The 27,293-nt window shown below is 48.7% G+C and overlaps 1 protein-coding gene across 8 annotated transcripts in view; it reads right to left on the reverse strand.

Annotated features, from left to right (window-relative positions):
- The window catches only part of usp2a (ubiquitin specific peptidase 2a), a 34,242-nt gene extending 10,848 nt beyond the window's left edge, over positions 1-23,394 (reverse strand). Inside the window, exons 1-4 of one of the 8 annotated variants that reach the window (XM_015337521.2) lie at positions 23,073-23,394; positions 20,916-20,999; positions 18,924-19,002; positions 13,428-14,138 (exon numbers count right to left, since the gene is read on the reverse strand). In XM_015337521.2, the coding sequence (XP_015193007.1) occupies positions 13,428-14,135 (708 nt within the window). In that variant the 5' untranslated portion in view covers positions 14,136-14,138; positions 18,924-19,002; positions 20,916-20,999; positions 23,073-23,394. Of the gene's footprint in view, positions 1-4,295; positions 5,003-13,427; positions 14,139-14,291; positions 14,609-18,750; positions 19,003-20,915; positions 21,164-23,072 lie in introns of those variants that run through there. The other 7 variants (XM_069182399.1, XM_015337517.2, XM_015337518.2 and 4 more) reach the window with 7 other exon arrangements.
- Positions 23,395-27,293: the final 3,899 nt, after the last annotated feature.

Genomic DNA, 27,293 nt, shown 5'->3' on the forward strand with positions numbered 1-27,293 from the left:
TAAACGGCTGACCCTGCGCTCCGACCACAAGCTTCTCTCCCTGGCCGTGTGTCTCCTGGAGAGCAAGTTGAGGTATGCGAAAAGAAATCCCTAATGCAAGAAATTGTATATGGCTAATAATGTGATCTTATCTTGTAATCTTGAGCCTGGCACTTCACTACAACTTCTTCCAATTGCCCATCAGTACAACTGTAAGTGAATTTGGATGAAAGCATTAGCCAAATAAATTAATACATACAACATTGAGTGGTCTGTTCCAGTCTCAGCACTGTGAAGCCAGCGTGTGTTTCCAATCAAGTGGTGCTTCTTACTGAACCGATACCCCTGAGCTATCCCAACACAACATGAAAGGGTCTTATCCCCCTCTTTCCAGAAAACCAGATTACATTGGTGCCACAGCGTCACTCCAAGACGAGGAAGAATAAAATTAAAATGATCACAATACCATGAAAAAACGAGGAGTTTATTAGACGCAGAGAGCTGTGAGTGTCACATGCTGGTACAGCATAGCTGTCATTGTACTCCAGAACCATCTAATACATCAACTCAGTGGTTCAGATTGAGCAAGTGCAGGGGATTTGATGTACTCTAATCCCCCCTGCCCCTCCCCTCTCTCTCAGAGGTGCAGAAGTGGGTCACACTGCAGTGGTGTCCCCAATAGAGAAGAGTGGAAGACTAATCCCGGTTGTATAACAAGGAAATGCTGCCACCTGGATCTGACAGACAAAACAAGGTAATGTGGCAGGGACAGCCATATGGGAAGACCAGAAGACCCAACACTTCAGTCACCTTCTTTCTGAGGAACAGCTGGAAGTCTTGTTCAGAACTGGGAGACCTAAATTGGCCCAGTTAATAAAATAAGTAGTTCACTTGGGAAATAAGAGAACAGTGGAAAGACCGTTCAGGAACAGCAGGCGATCCCAGAGGAGACATGTTTTTCTACTTGCTGCAGTGCCTGATGAAAGTTACAAATACTTCAGAAATAATACTACCATTTCCACTATTTGCAAGTAGTTTGAAAACCTAAGAAATCAAATTAAAATCAAGTAATAATAAGGACACTACCCACAATGCTGACATTTGAAACGGAGTTAGCAACACCAACCTCCACAGCACCATGATGCCCTGTGGCCACTGTGGAAGACACACAGGAGTCCCGCTGCACCGCATGTCTGGAGAAGGAGTGAGAAACTGTTTGGTTTGGTTGGTTTGACGCTTCACCCAGGGGATAGCATCCCCAACAGCACAGTGTCCTCAGTCACCACAGTGCCGCATTGTTTGGAACTTCTGGTCCAGAGGAAAGAGTGCCCCCACTGGTCCGCCAGCATTACTTAAACCTGGGAGTTCCACAGGGTTCTCCCATCCCAGTAGTGAACTGACTGGTCCCAGCCCCGGTTGGATTCTGAGATCTGATGGGATGAGGCTACAAGGTGGGAACGGTGCTATGTGCTTGGGTCACGGGTTATTAGGACAAACATCCCGCTGTGGACTGATGGAGTGGTGCTGCAGCCTTCCCAGACAGTGAGGGGTTAGCTTCACCTTGCTCAGAGGAACGCAGTAATCATTAGCCGGCTAAAGACTGAGCCCAAGTGTGGGAGTGAGAACTCTCTGTGCTGACCTCCGTGTGCTGGCAAACAGCTCTGAGACGGAGCCGCTGCTGCTGTGGGGGAGGGGATTGCAGGGAGAAAGAGCAGAGCCAGAGGAGAGCAGACTGGGGTTTGCATTCGGAGAAGTTACACCAACAGCTCTCTAATCTTCTCCCTGCCAGAGGGCTGCATAGGCTTCTCCTGGGGTGTGACAGAGAGAAGAGGGTATAATCTCTGTGGGACTGACTGAATCAAAATGGTGTTTTTTTCTTTGTACTCTATACACTCCGTTGAGAATAATTTCAGAAATTAAAGTAATCAAAAGGTTTTTGTTTCTGTGATTAATAGTTTTCCACTAATATCTAGCATGGCTCAAATCAGTACTAGGGGCATTAGAGGACAGACACAGTCGTTCCACTGATGGCTTTGACGCCATACGTTTCCTGGTTTCTCTCTGATCCAGCTAAACCCTGACATGGCTGAAAAAAGAAACAATCCAGATCCATTGACATTTTTCCTGGCTTGAGAAAAAGTGCAATAACTGAAACATACTTTCATCACTGCTCTGGTCCCTACTAGGCCACTGTGTGACACACTAACTCCAGCATGGTTCCAGCGTGTCAGCAGGACTGTAGCCAGAAGCACTTTGTCAGGACACACTCTAAGAATACGTCTAGAGAACAGTTGTGTAACTTTCAGCTACAGGTGTCAAATATAGCACCCGATCTGTAAAAACCTCCTCCAGAGCCCAGCATGTGACATCAGTGCCAAGACATGTGACTGAGCGATAAGGAATTCAAGGAAAAGAAAAATTCTCATGGTTCGCTGCAAGTCACTCATTCTGGCACGCCACTGTAATACAGTGTTGGCCCCATTTACAACCTGTAAACTGGGGAGATAAAAACTGGACTGCGTTATGTAACTTGGCTTTTACATAACTGTAACATTTTCTTAAGTAATATTGTAGTGTAACTGCATTATCATGCCATCCATCAAAGTTTCCATTACTTATGCTCAGCCTGTTGCTTCCAGGTCTTCAGTCCAGTGCTGTCCTTAAATCAGTTGACAGCGAAACTGTTCACAGATGACACTCTTGACTCTGCCAGTCTCTCGGTTTGTATTCTGCTTTAACAGGACTTTCCTATGATTCACAACTGAATTTACACTTCGTTCTGCTCTTGCTGTTATACACCACAGCAAACAGTTCTTATGGAGACCAGTACAAGACAGGGAGAAAGTTTTAACCTCAGAAGTCACACAGGGGTGTCTAGGCTCAAAACCACAGAATGCATGACTAAAATAAGAAGCAACAAGGTAGATCATGAGCTCTTCGGCACAGGCTGCAGACAAGAATCCCAGCAACGTGTGTGGGAAATTCCTCACACCTGGGGCTGCCAGTTCACAGCATGGTGAGGCAGGCAGACAGCACAGACACACACAGCAGGCCCTGAAAGCACAGGACCGGATCTGACGTGCAGTCCAGCTGGGTCAGGAGAGACCATGGGTCCCCGTGCACTTACACCACGATCATCTGGACTGCACAGTGAAAGGATCGTTCAAATTACCAAACGGGCTCGTCGTTTGCAACCGTTTTTTTATGATTACAGTTTTGATTACTGTAATAAAAACAATGATATAAAGACGGCAACAGACAGACCCGTGCAATTGCCCAAAGGTCAAGAGGAACACAGTCCATGCCTTCTCTGAACTCCCGAATACTTGCGTACTTTAAAGAAGTAATCACATTAAGGAGGTCTGTAATCTGCATACAGGAGAGGAGGAAATCACTGTGCCCGCGTTTCTGTGAAGACATGAAAGGCTTCTCCGTGTGCCGCCACGCCACGCGCCGTGGGGGGGGTGGATACGGTCCTGTCGCTCGCGGTGAAGGACAGCACAGCGCGAGCGCTCCGAAACAACTGCTTTGTGACGTAATTGGGGTCGCGACCCGAACGAGCGGCACCTGACTCACTTGGGTTTGGGCTGCAACACTGCCCGAGCAATTGCGGAACACCACCCCTCTCCTGCGGAAAGACAAATTCACTCACCGAATCCAACGGCGGTTCCTTTGCATCACGCATACAGTATATGTATTCCTTAAGAAATTATACAGCAGACTTTACAGTACGTTACATTCAAGAATCACTACTACACATGCCAGGGAGGTCACGCAGAAAACGCGACACGGGGGGAGCTCCCACAGAATCTGCGAGACTCCAGTCTAGATCATTTTGAATACGGAAACCATCTTCGCTTCGGCACTTAATTCTCCATTCTACGCAGATCACAAGAAGCGATTGCAAATCCGTGAAAGAAACCCAGTGTTTGGGGTGACGGTCTATGCTATAATCTGCAATGCAATTTACTTCTACATATCGTGTGTATACATAACTAAACCGAGTCGCCTGCTGTAAGCTGTCAGTCTTTGTATCTTTAAAGACAGCATCGTTAGTGTAAATCACAGTATATTAATTCCGCGCCTGGGGTGCCTCTTTAATGATTTAATTAAATTAAAAATTCAATTACATTAAAAATATTTAGAAAGGGCTGCACTTTCCCTGCCGGCACTGCAGCCGGACTTGTGCAGCAGAGTCGTGCAAAGCATTAAACTGCACAGACACGTCTCAGCTGGCGGCTGAGGGTGACACTGACAAGGGAGCTCAGCGCACACAGCTGGACCTGCGCGGCCAGCGGCCCCGGCGAAGCCCTTACCTTGGCTTGGTTGATCAGCAGCCCCACGAAGGCCGACACCAGCACCGACCCCGACACGGCAGAGCTCTTCCGCCGAATCTCCTGCTTCAGGAAAGGAAAGGCGCTCGCCGGCGGCTCCTCGGGAACTGTGACCGTATACGACTGCCGTATGGTGGGCATGATACCGCAAACCCAGGTTTTTAACTTATCTTCTGGTTTAAAAAGGAAAGCGTATGGCTTTACACAGAGGCTGTCGATGCCGTTTTCTTGTATGTATTAAACACTCGCAGGGAGAGGGCTTGTCCGATGCGCACTGAACCTTATATTTAAATACCAGTTTATCTCTTCGAGATCCCCCACCAAGGTGCTGTAGACCCGTGCACCACAGGCGTTAGGCGTTCATGAACGCAGTGCAATCACGAATCATCGCAGGAGACGGAATAAACTCCGGTTTTCTGCTGAAATCCTTCAGGTCTCCAATGTACCCTAAAGGAATTCCGGCTCGCGTAATTGGTTTTTCGAACAAAGAGAAATATAAATATACTAATATATTACAAAATAATCAGCCACGGTGAAAAATGATAATTGTTCAAAGGCATAAAATACGTGGTTCCTTCTCCCCCAGTCCTGCGCTGTTTCCACGTTTCTTATATAAGGCTCCTTAGAAGGGAAGAGCGGTATCCGACAGCCGGCCCGGCGCGCTGTTCCATTGGTCTTGAATGAACCGAGAGGTCGAGCCTCTGCCGTCCCTACTACTCCACACCCCGCCCCCTCCGGCTGCGGCTGCCCACGTCACACCCGCCTCCCGCCCCACGGGCGTCACGCACAGCAGGACTGGCTTCCTCCTGGCTGGAGGCTCAGAGGAGCGGTGCTCTCGGGCTCCTGCCTGAAGTGGAACCACGCAAGCGCACCAGAAATGAAAAGTCGCCGAGGTTCTTGCATAACAAGAAGCGAGGCTGCTGATAAGCACACCCTGGCTGACAATTGTAGGCTCAGATAGAAATTGCTCTCATTACTCATCATTCTTCTATGTAAACTGCGAACAAGGATCAAGGCCAAAACGTTGTTAATCACCAAGGCAGCAGAGCAGGTCTGCCCTCCGATTTTATTAGGGGAGACAGCAGTTGAGAGGGCCTGTCACTGCTCTGTGAGTGTCTTTGCTCGGATGAATAGTCCCTGATCCAAACACTAATGGCCTGGGATGCCCCATGATTTACAGGGCACTCTGTGCCCCCTCCCCGGCCACTCCTGACCCCAGAGTGACTCGCTGGTACCCCTCCCTCTGTCTTGGAAGGCCCAGTCAGCAGCCTGGTGGCGAAGCAGGACGTCTTGCTTGTTTGTATGTCAGCTTAAGCAACATGCCCCGTAACTGAGAATCTCCTCCTCTGCCCAGTGCCGAGTGGTGCCGTGTACAGATCATACAATCCTAATGAGGTGGCCTTGCCGGTGTGCGCAGGCCGCGGTGCTCTGTGGAACAAACGGCCGGCGTGAGCTGAAAGGAGAGAAAAGACCGTGGACAATCCACTGAGATACTGTGGCTCTGGCAGGGCCAGGCTGGCTTCCCACTTCCTCACGTTCCCAGATCCCCTGTCCATTCCAAAGATAGCCCCACTCATGGATCATCCATGTTATCTCTTAAAGACAAACAGTAAGGTGGCCCCAGTGAAGAAACCAGCAGTGAGACAGTTTAGTTCAGGTTTTCCCAGGCAGGAAACTTCCAAGCTAACCACACAAGCAGAGAAGGCAGTGTATTAACAAAGGGCACACTCTTGTCCTCTGGTTTGACCTTTAATGTCTGTCAGTGTGTATGACAGGCACTACTCAGCAACTAGTAAATCACAGGGGCTTAAACTCCCATAGATGACAGCGGTGCAAGGGTCAATGCTGTGCTACCACTGTTAATTGTATTACTGCTACCAGACAGGTATGTAACCAGTTTTGATACTGCACTTATTTTTTCCAATAAGCTGCCATTTCTAATAGTGCTGCTACTACCTTTATACGTACAGATGTTACAACTAATACATGTTCTACCACAGCTGGAGCTAGTGATTCGTTAGAATGCTACTCCACATAGTACTACTAAGCCTGCTAGTATTAACACTTCTACAACCAGCGGTGTGCAAGTCAGCAAAGTAATTGCGTGCAGATGAGTCTTGGGAGAAAATGCAGAAAATGAGAAAAGATGAGGGCATTAACAGGCGGGTCAGAGATCCCACAGCTCTTTGCAGTCACACGCACTGCAAGCACCACACAGCACGATGAATGCATGCTCACCTACATCAGCAGAGAATCGCACTCTGACAGAGGCAGCCTTGTCAGCAGAGTGATAAGAACCCGACAAGAGACCAGATAAGGAATTTGCTGTCTTCAGCTCCAAACAGGAGTTCTATGCCAGGTGTGCCCACTGCACGCACCTCATTCAGCTACAGATATTGCACAATAGCAGCTGACGTTTGTTTTACACACAGGTTGAATTTCTGCAGTGTTCTGCCCAACAGCTGAGCTCCTATCTACCAGGGCTGCAATAATCATGCACCCATCTGCTACACAAATCCACCTTCTTCACTTCCCAAGCACTCAACATGAACACGTCCATCTGCCTCTGAGCACGTGGCCTGGTAATCTGGCAAGAGTGACCCTGGCAGATACTGCCTGAGGAAGAGGAGCACATAACATAACTCCCAGGAAGAGCTCATAGAGGGCCACCAGTGAGCATAAAGGGGTGAATGTAAATGACACATCCTGAGGCTATGTACACATAAAGCCATGCCAATCTGAACCGAGCAGTCCATCAAACGTCCATGATGATCAGAAGCACACTTACTTAAATCTGGTTTTATTCAAAAGCAACATAAGAACTGGTGGTACTTATTAACTGTTATAAAACAGTTAATAATTACCATTTATATGGTTAATAATTATCAGCACACATATACATGTGTACCCATTTATTAGGAAAGTGAGGTGGTGATGCCACAGGGCTATGCTGTATTTCGTGTACGTATTCTGCAACCATGCAACATCCCTGCTGGCTATTCATAGCCATTAACACTCCTAGCTGGTGATGTACTTGGAGGACAAATCAACAGCTGAAACTACCTGCACTTGTCTGCTTCACTGTCACTCCTTCACACCTCACCTGCCAGAGAGATCAGGAACAACCAACGTGAATTTTGGATAGAGGTGTGAATCCTCGATCTTAGCCTGATAATGGCAAGTAACACATGTAAGAGCACCCCTTTGGGTAATTACTGACATGTTTCCAAGGATTTCTTGTGATATTAAATACATACTTTGTAAAATACTCATAGTGGACAAAATGCAAAATATTAAATAACTGGCATCCAAATTGTTGTACTGTTCACTTTTAAACATAATTAATTACACCTGTATTTGATTTCACATTTTATGCATTTCCTGATGAACCTTTTGGGAAAATGTGGTGTATTTTAAGTGGTAAGCGCATATTTCCTTTCTTGTGTACTGCAAGATCTTCCCAGCTTCTGCTGGACTTGCTCCCAGTGATTGTTTTTTCTGTGAACTTAGTGGTTTGCCTTTTTTAGCTAACTGCTCCTGCCTCAGCTGAGAGAGTAAGTACTTTGGCATGGAGAGGAAAAACGTAAGGAGCATGAGGAACACTGGAACAATGGAATTCCACGCCCACATGGGCCACACCTCCTGCCTCCGCCTCTTCTCCCTCACATGTGCTGCAGGCAGGTGTGACATGAGGTGAGGAGAGGCACGATCTTGACATTCCTAGCCATCTGATCAGAAGCCATCTGATCCTCTGCTATCACATAGGCAATCTGGGGGCAGAGATTCTTTCAGTCTTGTGAGCAGCGAGAAGGAATGCTGACACTGTAGATGAAGAGGACAGATTACCTTGCACACACTGCACTCCTGCAGACTGGGATTTCGGAAAGACTAGTGACCCTGCATGGAAAATGGCCATTGAACATCAGAGTTTAAAATACCGACCTCTGTGCATTAACGAAAGTGTCTGTTTCCTGAACCAAAGAAACCCAGGGTCCCACACACACATAGTAGCACAATGAACAGCACGGGTTGAGATGCATGTTGCCTACAAAAGGTTAATGACACATTTACCTACCATATTATAGAAGGCCCAGAAAGCAATGTGGTCATAACCTATTTGATGACTAACCTGTAGCACTTAGTTTCATAATTGTCCTGCAGAAATTAATTTTTAAGAAAGTGGTCACAATTGTCTAGGAAACCCATTGTAACTTACCACAGACAACAGATATTTCTATTCCTACCATGCTTTTACCATGATTTCCCTATGCTGTAGTGTAGATTGTTCCTCTTTCACTGTGGTGTAGAAACGGTTTATAGGATGAAGCCACCATTAGCTAAGTATGCGTGTCAGGCAGGCTGGGAAGGGACCCGCCTGTGCCCAGTGGCCTTGTCACTGCTGGAGCCTGTGTACACAACAAACAGCCCAGCAGGCAGGTTACCTCCAAAGGTGAGGCAGGCGCGAGGAGCACTAGCACAGCAGAGGCAGAGCCAGCTGAGAGAATGTGGACAACACTGCCTTGAAATTAAACAGTCACAGTGCCACAACAGAGTATACAATACAATCTGCACAACAGAGTCGCAGCATCTGCTTCAAATCACTTAACTAACTTCTACAATGAACACGTGCTTGATAACCTTAGAAGAGGATCACTAAAAAATAAGTGCAGCAGCTATTCCTACTGTTCTTGTTCACAAAGTTAAAATATCACTACAGTATTTTATTGCAAAAGTGTCCCAACTTATGTCTACAATGTCACAACTACCTTCACACAGTCTCAATGTGTCCAGAACTGGAACAAAGTGCCCCAGAGGTGCCCTTGATTCTGACTAAAAACACTCACAGAACTAAACTGGTTCCCAGATGTCACTGTGTCACACATCTTGAATCAAATCTTCCCACTCACTCGTCTGTGCGAGAAACACAGAGCAGCCTTTTAGAGAGGCTGTCTTTTGGAAGTGGAAGAGGGTAATAGAGATGTTCTGCTTCCTGGTAAAAGCATGTATAAATCCAACCCCCTGCAAAACAAACCCTCACAGGTGGCACAAGCTTGGTGAAACCACGGGAAAACTAAAAATGTATCACTAATAGTGCAGCCCAACAGCACAGGCAGATATGACAGCACAGTCACAACAGTGCTTTAGCTCAGCCTGTAGTAATTCCCCTTTTATCACCTGGTTGGCTTTCTGATTCTCTTCAACAGGTATCTGCTTAGAATGAGAGTTAATAAAGGCAGCAGCTCCTGCAGCAGGCCAGCTGTCCCGTGTACCAGCAGTGTGAGGACCAGGTGAGGACTGGGTGAGAGCTGGGAGAGAGCTGAGCCCCTTCATTAGTCAAGCCAGGCTGGGACACAGCACAACTTTGTGAGCTGAGGGCATTAGTAATCAATTCAACAAAACTGGCCACTTTGTTTACCGAAGACTAAAAGCATCTGTATAGAACAAGGCAAATTTGGAAACTGTAGTGCAATGAAACTGTACTGTAGGTAATAATCCTCTTGGCAACCAACATTATCATCACTATGATTCTGAGGATTATAAGACTATCAGTAATGAAAAGAACACTTTTGAATGACACAGGACATTGGCCTAGCAGATTTTCACAGTGCAGTTAGTAATTACCATGGCCATTACCATCTCCACCACCAGATTAGAGAAATGAAACACGGGGTTCATGGGCACAATACGCAGACTGCCAGAGGCTTCTCTCTCATTTAACAGCTGCACCTCCAGTTCGGGCCTGTCCACTGGCCCCCACCCCACTACACCAGCCTGGGGGTGTCCAGGACCCTTCACCAGGGCACTCACAACCAGCCTGCAGTGTGAGGGTGGCCGGCTGAAGTGCCAGCACCTGCCTGCATTCCTATCCCAGAAGTCAGCTGAGCAAGCATGAGGTACATCTAAAGCACACACCAGAAGAACCAGCCTGATCAGTTTCACATATGCAATATGCAGCAGCCATATCACCCTGCAACTCACAACTGGCAACCCAATGAAGCTCAGCAGGTGTGAGCCTGGCCAGTACCTGGATGGGAGACCTCCTGGGAAAAACTAAGGTTGCTGCTGGAAGAGGTGTTAGTGGGGCCAGCAGGGGGCGCTCAGCCTGCGCTCTGTGTGGGTCCTAATGCCCCAGTATAGTGATGGGGACACTATACAGTAAACAGGCGCCGTCCTTCGGATGAGACATAAAACCGAGGTCCTGACTCTCTGTGGTCATTAAAAATCCCAGGGTGTTTCTTGAAAAGAGTAGGGGTGTAACCCCGGCGTCCTGGCCATATTTCCCATTGGCCCTTACCAATCATGGTCTCCTAATAACCCCCATCTCTGAACTGGCTTCATTACTCTGCTCTCCTCTCCACTGATAGCTGATGTGTGGTGAGTGTTCTGGCGCACTATGGCTGCCGTCGCATCATCCAGGTGGGGCTGCACATTGGTGGTGGTGGAGGGGATCCCCATTACCTGTAAAGCACTTTGAGTGCAGTGTCCAGAAAAGCGCTATATAAGTGTAAGCAATTATTATTATAATAAAACATATGCAGCCTGCACCTGCACAGAAACTCCATGTACATGTAGCATGATCATTGTTATGGCTGTTCTTGAATACGGTCACTTTCATTGGAAAAACACGATCTGTCCTGTCACAGGCGTGATCAGCAGCCCTAGAGCCCCACGTGATTCAAAGACACTCTGCCGGCTGGATCAGAAACATGGAAGTGCCATATCCAGAGACACACCAGCGGGACAGAACAAGAGCAGGAAAAAGGAATGGAAATTCAGTCAACTGTAAAATTCCTCGCTGTTCTGTGTCACCCAAGAATGTTCACGAGACCCAAGAATGGGACAGCTGTCATGCGACCTCACTGCAGTCACCAGAGTGCTGATGGGTATCTGACGGCATGCCACTGGACACGAGGGAGCCATGGGGGGGCATCCCTTTTCAGTCACAGTCATCAGAACTCACCCTCCACTTTGGCATCTATGATACGTCCCTCTCCTACAAAAAGTCATTCTCCTGCTGCAGTTCTCTGCAAAGGAGATTTTCAGATGAAATGAAATGACCATCCAAGGAGCAAACTCTGAGCCTAAAGCCTCTGGGGAATTTCTTAAAATCAACTGCAGATCCCTATATCTTTTAGAACACTGAAAAACCAAAACATAGAAGACCTACTCAACACACAGCCTTTTGCAGACCACTGTATCACTACAATACATCAGCAAAATATTATTTTGATCCTGCTGCTGATCAGTTTAATTATTTAACACCTGGATCTGGATATGCATAAGAACATCGGAAAGGTTACAAATGGTAGGTCACTCAGCCTATCTAGTCAGTTTAGTAGTTAGTACCTGAAAGATCTCAGAATCACATTCACCTGTTTTTTGAAGGAAACATGGGTTCTGCCTCCAATAACAGAGCTCGACAGCTCATTTCACACTTTGTGTAAAGAATCACCACCTGTTCTCAGAGACAGGCTATAGTAGTAACACTGGGACTGATCACAGTGCTTATTTCATGGCATTGACTGACTGAAGGACCCCTTTCTCCGTGGATACTGTTGGATAATACTACTGTCCTTGCATCCACAGAGCCAGCAACCATGAAAAAGCCTTGTAAAGCTACCCACAACCACTTTGTTCCCAGAGAAAACTGCACAGTTTCACACAGTGGCAGCCAAGGGGGTACATAATTAACCAAATATGTATCTCTGTTTTAAAGGAGGCACCCCAAGCAGCGGACAGAGGCATGATGAAATCAGTGCTGTTTGGAAAAGGCCAAGATCACAGGATTCACGCATTTTCCTCTAAACTCTCTCAAGGAATTTGGGTTGAGCCCTTGAATCACGTCGAGCTTTCCTATCAGAGCTGTGTTCCTGCATCAGCCCCACTGTCGGCCATTCCACTCACAGGAGCAGCACTGGGCAGGGCGACCACTCCCTAGCAACCCAATCCAAGCAGTACAGCTGCCAGAGAGAGATACTGAGGTTCATTCTTCTGTTCAACAGTTACTCTTTAAAGTTCTGCATGTTGTAGTCACGGTGGGCGAACTGTTCATGTTCAGTCTCTGTGGTGAATCCCTGTTTCTCAGTTGTATGTGTTGGTATGTGCCTGTCCGGGGTACCATTGTACCACTGTGTTGTTGTTGCCATGATGTCCTGCCTCGCTGGGAAAACGTACCATAAGAACATACCACAACCATAAATTCAGAACAAAAATAACTCAACAATATACCATTTTAGCAGTTCATTGGACAGTACATGTGTCTAAATGACTAGGAATTGAAGAGCCAGGCTTGAGACAATGGCCAAGTACAAAAAACTCACCGGTGTGAACGACATCTGACGCCCCCTTGTGGTACACACGCAAAATCACTCATTACTTATTCATTCCCAGACACCTTGAACCCTTATTAGAGGCAGTGGCCTGTCAGCTTGACAAAAGATCTCACTGTGGTTCATATTCAGGCAGACTGTTTGAGTTTATCTACGTCTTTAAAAAATGCAACAAGACTAAGTGGACACTAACAGAGAAACTCAGTGCTGAAACTCTGTGATAATATGACAGTTGGTCGGAAGAAGCTTGTACAGACGGGTCAATAGTGAATATTAGGAAACTCATCCCTCCTGGTTTTCCCACAAATGACCTAGAGTCCTTCCAGAAATTAATTTTAAGAAAGCAATAAATTGCCTTTACTGTATATACATCCTTATACCCAGAATAAACCCGTGCAGCCTCATGCTACAGCACAGTGTCCCTGGCTTTTCAAAATATTTCACTGCAGGAGTCTACCGTCATCTGAAGGAAAAACAAAATCACCTTTTGTTTTCATTTCTCTATATCAACCAGCGATATTCATTCCGGTCCTGGAGCACTGCACTACACCAGCTTCTCCAGATAACTCAGAAACGTCAGTGAGCAAAGTGCCAGTAGAGACCTATTAAACAAGGAATGGACGTGGTGCCCCTCCAAGACCAGAGGTGAGTATTTGAGGATCAGGGACGGAATCTCTTTAAAGGGGAAGAGCCTGGTGGAGTGCCTCCCAATGATAAGGAACTACACACCAGGCACTCCACCGGGCCTCCAGTACAACCAGCACAGACGGCCGCAGTGTCCTACCGTGGGCTCCCGGACGGGTGAGCCAGTGCGCCCTCTGTCCCAGGACGAGCTGCTGCTCCTGAGGCTGGTGCTGAGGCCCTCCTGCGTGGAGCTGTGCGACACGCCGTAGCTGTAGCGCGAGCTGCTGTAGTCCGAGATCTCCCCTCCCCGGCTGCGGTAGGAGCCCTTCAGGACATCCGCGTCCAGCCGGGCCCGGGAGGAGGAGTCCGACAGCCCCAGGGAGGCCAGGTCCCGGGTCAGATCCGTCTGGCTGATGGACTTGCGGCGGCTCAGGCCGAGGCGGGACGAGGAGGAGGGGGAGGTGGGGAGGTAGCTGGGCTGGGTCGGAGAGTAGCTGTAGCCGGCGTAGCCCCCTCCCCCACTCAGTCCCGAGCTGTAGCCCTTGCCGGGGGTCCTGCTCAGACTCTCGCTGCGACGGCTGCCCAGTATGTCAGCGCGGGGCACGGGGCGCCCCCTGTCGGGCTCAGACGAGGTGCTGTGGTTGCGGGCTCGGCTGGCGCCCATGCTCAGGTAGCTGGAGGGGGTGTAGCTGCTGGAGGGGCTCTTGTAGGAAAGCTTGTCCCGCTCTCCATAGGAGCCCAGGCCCGACGCCAAGGAGGAACTGTAGGAGCCATAGTGGCTGGTGTAGGTGGAGGTGTAGCGCTTGGCCGTGGAGGAAGCACGAGACATGCTGGATCTCAGTCGCAGGGACGCAGTGGCAGACCTCATGGACTGCAACGGGAAACAGAGACACCTTGTGTGAGACAGACAGGAGATACGACAGAGAAAAGGCAATACAGGGAAATGCAATAATAATTAAAAAGTTCCTAGTAATTGTTTTGTGAGACTTATACAGAGCTCTAGCAGTGACTCAGATGATCTCACCCAGTGCTGGTCACAGAGCTGGTCTGCTCTGCCATGCGCCAGAATGTCAGTAGGGACCCCTCCAGCTCCAGGACCTGTCTAGCCTTGTGCATCTCATTGTGCAGAAGGTCAACTTGCGTTCCCAGGTCTCCCCTCAGAGTGGTACAGAACTCTATCCATTATTCACTCAGTTATTGTCTCCCTCACTGTCCAAGGCATTGAGGCAGGTCAATCACCTCAGTTCCACCCAGTTCCCTTTCTCTCAGCTGCCCAGCTCCCAGCTACTGCCATCAGGATGATCCCATGATTTTCATGAACACACCTACACATCTAAAGTTCTGTACATATCAGAAATAATTTTAGAAATGAAATAAATGCTTGTTGAACAAGCCTGATTACAAGTAGATCCTGCACTGGACCTCAAGATATTGATTCATGTATATGGGGTGCTGTATAAACACAAGACAACTTGAAAGAACTGATTTTTACTTCAGACCACACAACACAAAATCACACCAGAGCAATGAACCATAGCAAAGGGGATTATAGTTCCCAGATAAAAATACATAGAGTATCGGACAGAATGTGGGTAAATACAGCCAGTATGACTGTTTCAGCCAGCATTCGCCACTTTGCTTTCAGTGTGGCTGTTGTTCACTCTCTATGGGAACATGCGTTGCGCACTGCAGTGTAATTCCTACATGAGCAATGTTGTGGATGGGATTCGAATGAACTAATGGAGAATTTATTTAAGGGTGGAGCTTGTACTGGGGCAGAGTAATACATATCACATGAACTTCCCCCATAAGGTGGAAAAGGGTCCGACAGAGTAGCAGCAGAGGTGCAAGAAAGGGACCCTAAAATTCTGTCAACTTCAACCCCCCCTCCAAAACAATCCTCAGAACTTGAATACTCTAACACTCACAGCTGCAGATGGCTCATACCTATGAGAGATGGAGATGTGTGTTTAAATGGCACAGCCTGCTTCTGCAGAAACACAGGCTCTTATTCAAAGGGCAAGGCAAAAGCTGAATAAATAAAGTATCTGGTGTTGTTTATCTGTGATGGGTTCGGTGGCAGGGCTCCTGTTTCTTTAACCTCTCTCTCTCTTTAGCGCAGGCCTCAAAGGCATCAATAATTCAGGCAGGAGATTGAGAGAAGGCAGCAGACTGGAGGCAGTCCAAAATCAGTAACAGAGCCAGACTGTTAGCGTCTCGGACATCTAAAGACAAAGCCACACTCCTGCTACGAAACACAGTGTCAGGGGAAGACAGGGGTGCAGAGGGAGGAAGCCCTTCCTGTCTTTACAGCAGAGACACCTAACTGAGCTGATCGTTGATTTCAGGAAACTGACAAAACGGACATGCCCCTATCCACATCAACGGGACTGAAGTGGAAAGAGTCAGTCACTTTAAATTCCTCGGCATCCATATCACCAAGGACCTCACATGGTCTCTCAACACCACCTGTCTGATCAGGAAAGCGCAACAGGGCCTGTACTTCCTAAGACGGTTGAAGAAGGCTAAGATATGTCCCCAGATCCTCACTAACCTTTACAGATGCACTACCAAAAGCACACTGACAGGTTGCATCACAGTGTGGTACAGTATGGCAACTGCAGTGCTGCTGACCGCAAAGCCCTACAGCGGGTGGTGAAAACTGCCCAGTCCATCACTGGGGTTGTTCTCCCATCTATCCAGGACATTGATGACAGACGGTGCCTGAGGAAAGCTCTAAGCATCATCAAAGACCCCAGACACCCCAGCTACAGACTGTACGACCCTCTACCATCTGGAAAACGGCACCGGAGCATTCGGGCCCGGACTACCAGACTCAGAGACAGTTTTTACCCCCGCACTATCAAACTATTAAACTCCCAGCCTCTCTCACTCTCACCTCTGACCTGAACTCACAGTGCCATCTTACCAAAAACTCAAACACACATTGAAATCTACCTCTACCCTACATGTCAAGAAGCTCACTCCCCATCATTTCTATCCTTTCGTTCTGTTGATGCATGTTTTTGCACATCTGATGTTGTTTTTGCACATTACCTGTTACCTTTTTGTTGTTTTGCACACTGCCTGTTGTCTCTGTTTTTCTTTTATTATACAATTGTATTGTTGTTGTTTTTTTGTACTACTTATCGTCTGAGAGCTAGCTCAATAGCATTTCGTTATACCATATACCTGTATATGAGCCATCCACTCAGAGGTCCTTGCTGTAAAAGCCTAGCCCCCCAGAGCTGACTCTGAAAAACCCCTTCTCTGCTAAACAAGTTGTAGAGAGAGGAGAAAGTGGGAAGGGATTGGAAGAAAGTCTTTTCATTCTAATCTCAGCATAAACAGGAGGGGAGGCAGGAGTCAAGAGAAGAAGATGGATAGAAAACACTCATCAGGTGCTATTAAGAGAAGCCTTCTCAAAGATTAAATGAGCAGATGCCCACTCACTGACTATACTTTTCTCTACTACTCCCTCTAGCCTCCCTTCCCAAATCAGCTCCGAAACTCCTGCTGCAGTAGGAACAACCTCTCACAACCTCTGTCCCACCTCACCCCCTCCTTCCATCATGCATAGGACAGATGATAAGCCTCGCTTTCAGCACTGCGAGGAATAACCTCAGAGTGTCTTCAGCTCCTTGGGACAAGATCAGGCCTACCTGCCACTGTCAGAAGGAAGAAGCACTGAAGCGCTTGGAAAGATTAAAGAAAATCAGGGCCAAAAGGACTTGGTGTTCAGCTCTTAAATACTGTGAAAACTCTGCACTGCACCCCTACACTATACCTCCCCACACACTGTTTTATCTCTTTCTCTTTCTGTTCCTGCAAAGATTCCACTGACGCCAGTTTCCTTGACAACACACCAACAAGCTCAACTCCTTAGCTGCAAACACAGGCTCTGCCAGTTTGTCCACTGTGCCTGTATTGTCCACCCCCTCCCCCTGTACTGCCACACTCATTCATTCAGCTTTCCCACTCTGTCAGAGCAGCAGCTCCAGCGCTCGAAACGAGTACAGCCCAGCGCATTTCGACCAGCTCCCTGGCAGCTGCGATAAATAACTCTGAATAAATCCCAACTCAAAATTAATTGAAGACAAAAAGTAACAAAAGAATGTCGTTTGAAAGAAGTCATCAGATATGGAAGCAGTAAATGAGAACTAAAAGCAGGGGCTGAAAACCCATCTACAGCTGCATCCCCTTCTGTCATACAGCTCCTACTCCACACGGGCCTGTTCCCCAAGCAAGAGAGGCTCTAGCTAGGACACCTCTAGTGTTCTCCGGCCCAAACCACCTAAGTACGGTGCGCGCCTCAAGCTACATGTCTCCCCCGTACCTGGGTCTCTGCCCGTCTTCCTCTGTCCCTTTTTACTCCCACTTTCGTTAGGCACCCCTGTGCAGAGCTGTCAGAAGCCCAGCCGAGGGGAGAGTGGCAGCGGAGCTGAGCCTGGGCAAGAGCTGTGGAGAAGCTACACTCCTGAAAGCAGATGCCCAACATTCCCTGGTCCTCAGCTGAAACCCGATCCCTTCTGACTTGCTCTGCTCAGCCAGTCATGAGTGGAGAGAAATGCATCACCCAACATCTTCCCAGCCCATTCCTTTCCCTGCTTGTGTCCTCTCCCATTACTCTCTCGCTCAGATGAGCGACTCCTGCTCCGCAGAGTGGATTTTAGAAGCTTGATTTGCACAAATCTCTGAATCTACGGGACAAAGATGGAACCCTGAAGTCTGCAACACTTTCAAGGATTTCCTCCATTCATTCTGTCAGCCATCAGGAGCTGCAGCGCCCAGAGTGTAACTCATGGGGGAGCTGAAATAAGCGAGAGGGGGAAGACACACACTAATCCTGGCCCACAGTGAAGGCTGCTATACACATTTCTCTCTTCTGAACAAAAGCCAGAAAAGGAGCCCTGCTGCCCCAGCCCCCTATTGCAATGCCAGCACCCCCTATTGGCCAACTGCTGGCACAGCATGTGCCTAACACCCGCCAATCAGTTCACAGAGCACACAGTCACATGCAGTGACACCTCACAGTGTGCTTTACACCCCTCCTACCCACGGTGAAGGACGCTGAGAGAATGAGTTAGTAGTGACACCATGTTTCTATCTGCCACTAGCAGCAAGAAAAAACAGTCCAAGCTGGCCCCTGATCTCCTGAAAACAACAAACGATGTCCTTCCTGAATCACGAGTTGGACTTTTAGGTCAAAATTGCTTGACTTGACATGTTATTTTTAATTTGTCTGCTCCACTGTATTCAAATAGATAGTTTTACATGCCCATAATGTTTTTGCTTCATTATAGCTGAAGCCATAAGTACTGGCTCCATGTATCCCAATTAAGAGGTTATTCAATCAGTGTTAATTCTGATATGTGGCCAGTTCCAGTGCCAGTTATGATGTCCTGATAAAATTCAGTAATAACACCAATGTGCGACAGTGATACTTATATAGGCTGTAAAGATGGGGCACATCAGTCCTGTACCTTCAGCTCTGCTTTCAGGCAGTCAGCTTCAGTCAGACTGCTGTCTTCTTCTCACAGTTACTCCAGACCTGCTGCTCCCTTGCCTGACAGACACCTTCAAAATAAGTTGCCCTGGTGGATCCCAGCCCTGCCAGACTTCCGTGTGGGAATGAGAGGACTTCGGCGTGGGGTACCTGCTACATGCGGAGGCGTCCTGCTCAGTCCCGACAGTTCATGCTCCCTTGGCACAGAGACTGCACTCACACTGCACACCTGGAAAGACAGCACCTGCCAATGAGCACAGCACTCAAACCCTCCACCCTGACTGGGAGATCAGTCCCAGGAAAGCTGCCAGCAGAGGCAGAGAAGAACAGAACTACAGCTAGTGTGTGAACCAGCTCTTCTATACTGCCTGGATTCCCCAGGTCTTACACTGCGTCACTGTCGGTCTGCCTCCCTCCCTCGGCTTTCCCTTTCGGACCAGGGAGAGCAGAAGGACAGGGGGATGGTGGTCAAGTGGGGGGATAAGGGGACATGGGGTGCGAGGATCGACAGGGGGACGTGGGGAGAGAGGAGGGACAGGGGGACGTGGGGAGAGAGGAAGGACAGGGGGATGTGGGGAGAGAGGAAGGACAGGTGGATGTGGGGTACAAGGAGGGACAGGGCCATGTCTCTGTCCTGCTACAAGCTGGGAGACACCAATCTGTGTCTCCCTAGATGCGTTCTCTGCACCAAATTGTTCTGTTTATGGTGAAGAACTGCAGCAGATTTCCACCCCAGAAGAAGAGTAGCAAGGAAGCCCTGTGGAACACATGTAATTAGTGGGGGGAGAAGTCAGAAATAGAATCACTACAGAAACAAACAATAGCTCCTAGAATATTACTGCTGCAGAGGGCTAGAGTGGCATAAAAATATTCCTTGCGTAACAGATCAACATCTTGCACTTTCACAGATCAGAGAAGTGTCCATAGGGCAAGGTTTGCAGGCCTCTTACTTTCTGTATGGAGTAAGAGCCCCACATTAACAGGCAGCAGAGACTGGAGACTCACACACAGCGGGCAAACGCTGTCCAGACCCACAGTTCACAGAGCAGCGTCACTTCTACCAACGGGTTCTGCTCTGGCCTTTCTTCGCTATTACAGTGCAGAACTTTGCTATGAGCTGCTTAATTTGTTACTTCATAACTAACAAAATCAGAATTAAGGCTGCAGCTGTAATAATGCAGTGGAGTGATCAGGAAAGGCCACGGGTTCTCTGTCCCTGTCTTACGGCATCTATGTCATCCTGTCTCCTCCCTCTATCCAAAGCTCCAAAGCCGACACAGCCGAGGAAGCCAGAGAATGCAGTGCAACACTCCAAATCCCACTGGATTGACAGACTAGGTCAGGAGCAAAACATTTATGTTGGAAAAGGAATTTCACATTAAAACCCGTACCAGACTGCTTCAAACAACAACAATACCAGCCTGTTTCAGAGGTGAGGGGTGGAAAGGCTGCTGGGATCCTTTTTCCAAGAAACCAGTCTTCAGAGAGCAGAAGAGCTCAGTCACTTCGTCATGCATTAGGTGCTGCGGAAACACCCGTGCTGACCCCTCCACACACTCCTTCCCCTCCACACACGCGCACTGACCCCTCCACATTCGCGCATGTCCCTTCCACATGCACTGTCCACTCCACACACGCGCACTGTCCCCTCCACATTCGCGCATGTCCCTTCCACATGCACTGTCCACTCCACACACGCGCACTGTCCCCTCCACATTCGCGCATGTCCCTTCCACATGCACTGTCCACTCCACACACGTGCACTGTCCCCTCCACACGCACACTGTCCCCTCACATGCACTGTCCCCGCCACACGCACTGTCCCCGCCACACGCACTGTCCCCGCCACACGCGCTGTCCCCGCCACACGCGCTGTCCCTAACCTGAACATGTGCTGTCCCATCAACACGCACTGCCACCTTCACACGCGCTATCCCCTCCACACGCACGCAAGCACTGTCCTCTCGGCGCGCACACTGTCCTCTCGGCGCGCACACTGTCCTCTCGGCGCGCACACTGTCCTCTCGGCGCGCACACTGTCCTCTCGGCGCGCACACTGTCCTCTCGGCGCGCACACTGTCCTCTCGGCGCGCACACTGTCCTCTCGGCGCGCACACTGTCTCCTCCACACAACACAGTTACCTTGCACCAGAAGCCGGCGGACAGTGGGAGTGAATGGAATCACTCAGCACACGGCGCCGCCTCTTCCTCCGCTCTCAGGAATAACTGGAGCAAACAGACAAACGCCTAAGAGGAGCAGCCCAGGCCAGAGAGAGCCGTCAGGATGGGAAAGCGGCGACAGATCGGCAGAGACGCCTGTCGAATCCCTGCTGCGGCAGACCTCGGAGCAGCTGTGAGCTGGAGCCCCAGCGAGGAGAGGCTGGGAGAGGCTGTAATCCAGAAGGGCTGGGATCAGGTTACAGGGCTGGTAAATATAGCGTTTGCCTCTGACCTCTCAGGTCACTCAGCACTCGCTTGCATTCCAGCTCTCTTAAAGCGGAAGCCTCTTACTGTCATTTTCTCTGAACTGTCCACCATAGCTTCTGCTTCGCGCTCCAGGTCAGAACTGCCAGTTCCCCAGCGGGTCAACTCCCCACCATACCCCTCGGACACATGCAGGACAGGCAGAGAAATGTGCCTGTGCACACTGCAGTCCACACAAGCCCAAGGCAGGACGAGGCCCCGGAGAGGAGGCAGATGGACCGTGGCGATGTGCGCAAACTGTGCTGACCAGGCAGTAAGGCACATATTCCAACACTATTTTAACGACACACAAAGTCTGCTCCAAGGGTCTGCTGTCCCTGGCACCAGTCGTCCACGTCACTGTGATGTGAGCTCACACAAACCAGACTGCAGCTGCTACAAGCCTGATCTGTCCCCTCACCCTGATGTTTACTGGGAGCCCGATCTCTGTCCCCCACACACCACTGTGCACAGGGACCCTGATCTCTGTCCCCCACACCCCACTGTGAACGAGGAGCCCGATCTCTGTCCCCCACACCCCACTGTGCACTGGGAGCCCGATCTCTGTCCCCCACACCCCACTGTGCACTGGGAGCCCGATCTCTGTGCCCCACACCCCACTGTGCACAGGAGGGAGCCTGATCTCTGTCCCCTCACCCCACTGTGCACAGGGAGCCCGATCTCTGTCCCCTCACCCCACTGTGCACAGGGAGCCCGATCTCTGTCCTCCCTCACCCCACTGTGCACTGGGAGTCTGATCTCTGTGCCCCACACCCATTTGTGCCCACACCAGGAGCTCTCCAGCATGGATTCTAGGGCTCAGGTCGCCTGGCCAGTGTGGGAGCAGCCTTGCGTGATCCCACTGGAGAGGGCGGAGATGCAGTATTGAAGGGGGAACGAGGGCGAGACCTCTGACCCTGAGTTTCTGCCAGAGAAGACACTGTCACGGTGGGTGCTGTGGCTTCAGACTTCATCACTGCCTCCCTCCCAGAGGGGCGGGTCTGTGGCACAACCTGGTGGCGTCAGGGATCAAACTGAGAAGGACTCTGCCCCACAGCCCTGGGTTACAAACAACCGTTTTTGAATTCACAATCACCCAAATGGACAAACTTCCACAAAGGCGTGTGTGTTAACCCATTTAGAAAAAAAAACAAAAACAAAACAGGATTCACGCAGAGTGTGGGGACTTTTATTTCCAACGGAATTCACCAGCAACCAAATGATCAATCAGCCCCCATCCCCTTCAATTCCAAGATCGTACCAATCTACACGGGGACGTCCCGTGACGTACTCTCACAAGATCAGAGGTGCCACCACCACCCTGGCAATGCAGCTATTAACCGAAGCCAGCACAGGACACCGGCAGTGCAGATCTCAGCGCATATCCCAAAACTCTGTACCGCAGCTTTCATGAGGCTGCCGCGATCTAAAAACCTAACTAAAATGCTTACGGCTCTCCTCTCGCCCGTGAGATTTCCCATGACGTACTGGCTCCCACATACAGTTTGCACGGGACGGTCCGGGACATGGACACAAAAGGGCCTGGCGCCGACGGGACGTCCAGAGCTGGAATCTTGTCTGGAACTGCACCCACCGGCCCACGAGCCAGACGGAGGGGCGCGAGGCGAATAACTGCCCCCCCCCAAAAAAAAGACAGTCGGTAACAACCTGGTCCCGCAGCGGACGCGGAGGGGACGGCCCGCTGCCGAACCGGTGCGGATGGCGTTACACAACGCGTGATGTAACACGAACCGACCGGCGCTTCACCGGAGCAGCAGCCCCTGGCGAGCTGGCCGGCGGGGCAGCGCTGATCGGGGGACACCGTGTGTCACTTACATCGCCGGGCTGTCACCGGGCCCCGGGCGTGAGGGGGCGACTCCCGGGCGGAGAGACCAAGCCCGGCCGGCCGCAGCGACTCGCTCCCTGTCCCGGATCGGAGGGCTGTCTCTGCCGAAGCCCACCGGGGCGCTCTCCGCTGTCTCTCGACCCAAGATGCCTGGTCCGGGGGACTTGTCTTGTGGGGACGGAAGTTAAAACAGTGGACATTCAAAATAGTAATAATTCACAAAAAAAAAAACAAGTTCTAAGCCCTTTTTTTACAGTCCAGTTTCTTCCCAAATAACGGGTCTCCTGCTCTCACAGTGACGTCGTCCCTTCACCTTTTTGTCGCTGATTGGTTGCTTCACTTTTCCTGACGTCACATAGCACCGCCTCCCACGCGGTTGCCTAGGTAACGGGAGTAAACACACGCCACCTCAGGACACCGTCCCATTTCGTGTAGAAGCGCACAGAGCTTTTCGTGCCCTGTTCTTGCCGTTATGAACACACCAGCCAAGAAGTAATAGGTTTATCCCAAGCTGAAAAGAGAAGATGAAAACACAACGTTTCGGCCGTGGAGCCTTCTTCAGGTGTGAGCGGCTCCACGATCGAAACGTTGTGTTTTCTGTCTTCTCTTTTTCAGCATGGAAGAAACCTATTACCGTTCCTTTGCAGCCTACGCATGCTGACGCAGCTACCCTCCTGAACTACTACTAGCCAAGAAGTGCACATAAGAAATATTTTAATATTAATTCTGAATTCTAAATTGATTTGTTTTGTTGTTTGTTTTTAATAAATTCAGATTGTCCCCACAGCGGTCCTATAGGGTTTCACTAGCGGTAGACTCACATTCCTTCAGAAAAAAAAGGTCTGCAATACCGCAATAAAATACTTTCAAAGCGTTGGGATCAGAAAGAAGACGTGTGTTTGCTTGGTTTTACGGTAATCAAACTGTCGTTGTCTATCCTCTTCAATACCCCACTGCTGCTGCGGTCAAAGCAGTTGTGTTCGGGTGAGGACCCCTGGCGACGGGATGACTGAACTGCACTTGTTCTTTTCTGATCGTGTTGTCCATAGACGGTCCGTTCAAACACCTTCGTCCTAAAACCTGTGCACTAACAGCGAGATCACGGCACGTTTCCACACCCGACCAGGTAGCTGACGAATAACGTTTGCTTTAGACAAAGCGCCGGTAGTAAAAACGTAAACGTTAAATATACACAAAGGGAAATACTGAGCTGGAAGATCTTATGAAAGACGTAGGTGTTAAAGCTGACACTTTAAATCTTTGACAGTGTGGGGAGGTCATTATGAAAGACGAACAAAATGCCAGGAAATAAAGTGAAAAGCCTAGAATTATAATACTAATTCCTTACACTTTTCTTTACACTCCACTCAAAGCGCTTAAGGCTGAAGGAACTTAGTATTGTACAGGTAAGGATTATGGGTTCGAGGCAGGTATTCAGAATCCTTAAAGACACTGACAGTCAAACCAGAGAAGTTCTTAAAGATAAACAAAAAAACAGAGAACAGTTGTGGAAACAGTGTAGAAGTGCAGTACACTAAGAACACGTGTTCTTAGAAACCCAGTGAAGCCTTCTTAGGTGAGTTTGCTGATTTTCTCTCATTTTTATGCCTTAAATTTAAAAGGATCCTTATTCTAGGGGACTTTAATATACACATTGACTCAAGGTCTTCCAGTCTGGTTAAAGACTTAATTTCTCTATTGGGATCCTTTGATCTTACTCAGTTTGTTTGTACCCCTACACATAACAAAGGACACACCTTGCATTTAATTATTGCAAATGACTCTTTTGTCTCCCACTGCTCCCCCCTTGATCTAGGCCTCTCTGACCACTTAGCCATTCTCCTCAATCTAGAATTACCTGTTTCTAACACTTCCCCCTCACGCTCTGTAAATTATCAGGCTTGGAGAGATTACTTATCTGAGTATAAGGTTACTATAGAGTCTGCTAGATCCATCTACTTCTGCCATTACCCCCGTGCCAAAAAAGCCTAACATGGCTCTCGACAATCTTAACAATTTTTGCCCCATCTCCAACTTACCCTTTCTTGCTAGTGTTCACATTACTCCTATCCTGGAGTCCTTGCACTGGCTTCCGGTCAAATTCCATGTAGACTTTAAAATCCTTATGCTCACCTATAAGGCTCTGCATGGCTTGGCACCTCAGTACCTGTCTGATCTATTATCGCCCTACTCCCCATCTCGCAACCTTCGCTCTCTAATTCGGGTCTCCTAACTGTCCCCCCAGCCCGTCTACATTGTATGGGCGACAGGGCCTTCTCCTGTTGTGCCCCCAAGCTCTGGAACTCTCTCCCCAAGGATATCAGAGAGTCACCTTCTCTAAACTCCTGCAAATCCAGACTCCAAACCCTCTTCTTCAGAAGAGTCTTCACTGAACTGTTCCATTCTTCACCCCTCTGCTCTTCTTACTACCCCCATCCACGGTCTCCTCTGTATACTGTCATTGTGTTTTATCTTGTGTAGTCTTCTTATTTATTGTTGTTGTCATCCTGTAAAGCGCTTTGAGAAGGCACCTTTAGAGGCGCTATATAAAATAAAATTTTTCATTATTATTATTCTTCTTTACACAGAGGGTGGTGGGAGTGTGGGACAAGCTACAAAGCCATGGTGTTGAAACTGACAGCCTGGCTTCTTTCAAGTTACGGCTGAGATACTTGATCAATTAACTACTAACTACCAAAGGGGCTAGATGGGCGTAATGGCCCCTCTCATTGTAACACGTTTTCTTATGTTCTTATTACTTTATGCCTCAGCTACACCGCTCTATTGTAATATCGCACTGCGGCGCCCTCTGGTGGACACTAATGATGTCCATCTCACTGCTTGAAATACAGTGAACTTTGAACCATATTTCACAAAATCGTGTACAGTACAATCCAATGTGGGCAATCCGTAGGATTTCAACACCTGCAGGGAACTGTAGACGTTTCCAGTGACGTTATTCAATGTATTAATCTAATTTTACAGTATGTGTACCAAAGTGTTAACCTTTCAGGGAGAACACACAAATCATATATTTCAATTAAATGTTGTGTATATCCAATAGTATGAAGTGTACACAGTAATTTATATTTTTCTATAACCTTTCCAATTATATATATATATATTACAATTGCGATTGCAGCAGCAATTAATTTTATTCTTTGTTGAGCAAAAAAAAAGAGCTTTATTTAGTTTCTTAGTAATCTTTAAAGGGGTGAATTCATGATGACCCGTTCCTCTAAACACAACCGCATTGCTGTGTGTTGAGTCAGACCCTTCTCTATCTGTCCTCACAGATACCAGGTGTCAGGGAGTCTACGTCAGGCCACCCATCTCTTACAAACTCGTGGTGCCCTAATCCTGAACCCGATTCCATTAGAAATGACACTAAAAAAAAAAAACCACCACCACAATCACAAAGAATGTGCTCTTCTGATCTTTTATGACGGCGGTCGCATCCTGCTCTGTGCATCGTAACGGACATCAGAACCAGCCTTCAGTCTCGTAACGAGGAAACTAAATGCAGCTGCAGACCACTACAGTGTATGATCTCCTGGCACAGTCAGGGGAACAGAGCATGAGCCTCACAGATAGCTGCGTTTATTGTTACTGCTTTTACAGCACTGTAAATTCATCAGTCGTTTCTATATATCTTATGAGTCATCGTCAGTGATTCATAGGGCTTTAGCAAGAGGTGCTTCTGTATGACAATTCTTTAATTAACCCTGACACTGGCCTTTAGGTCTGTGACTTAACCAGGATTTCGCCGTCGAATCACCGCAGTCTGTGTTCCAGCGGCCCAGGGCATCCGAGGATGTCAGCCGGCACACCAAAGGGTTTTAATTACGCACTGCAGTACGCACCCCGCCTTTCATGTCAATGTTTAATTATATACTGTGCGCCGCACCGCGCGTTTTCAGGCGTTGTTAGATTTGTGCTGAAAGTACATCGCCCATTAAAGGACACCTAATCGACGGGCGTCAGCAGAAAAACTGGAAACATTACGCTTAAGTTGAAACAATGACCTCAAGTGTATCATTAGCGGGCATTGCATATGCCCACCACCGGAGGGCGCGCTTAAAGATGCTTGCAGCCGTCACGCAGGTGACCCACCAGTGTTCAGTGCCGTACAGTCCGTTGTCGAAAATGGCTTCAAGATGACGACATCTTCTCGACATCCCTTTGTCTTTACAAGAATCCCCCAAAGCCAT

Source organism: Lepisosteus oculatus, chromosome 23 (assembly GCF_040954835.1).
Source record: "Lepisosteus oculatus isolate fLepOcu1 chromosome 23, fLepOcu1.hap2, whole genome shotgun sequence".
Lineage (NCBI taxonomy): Eukaryota > Metazoa > Chordata > Actinopteri > Semionotiformes > Lepisosteidae > Lepisosteus > Lepisosteus oculatus.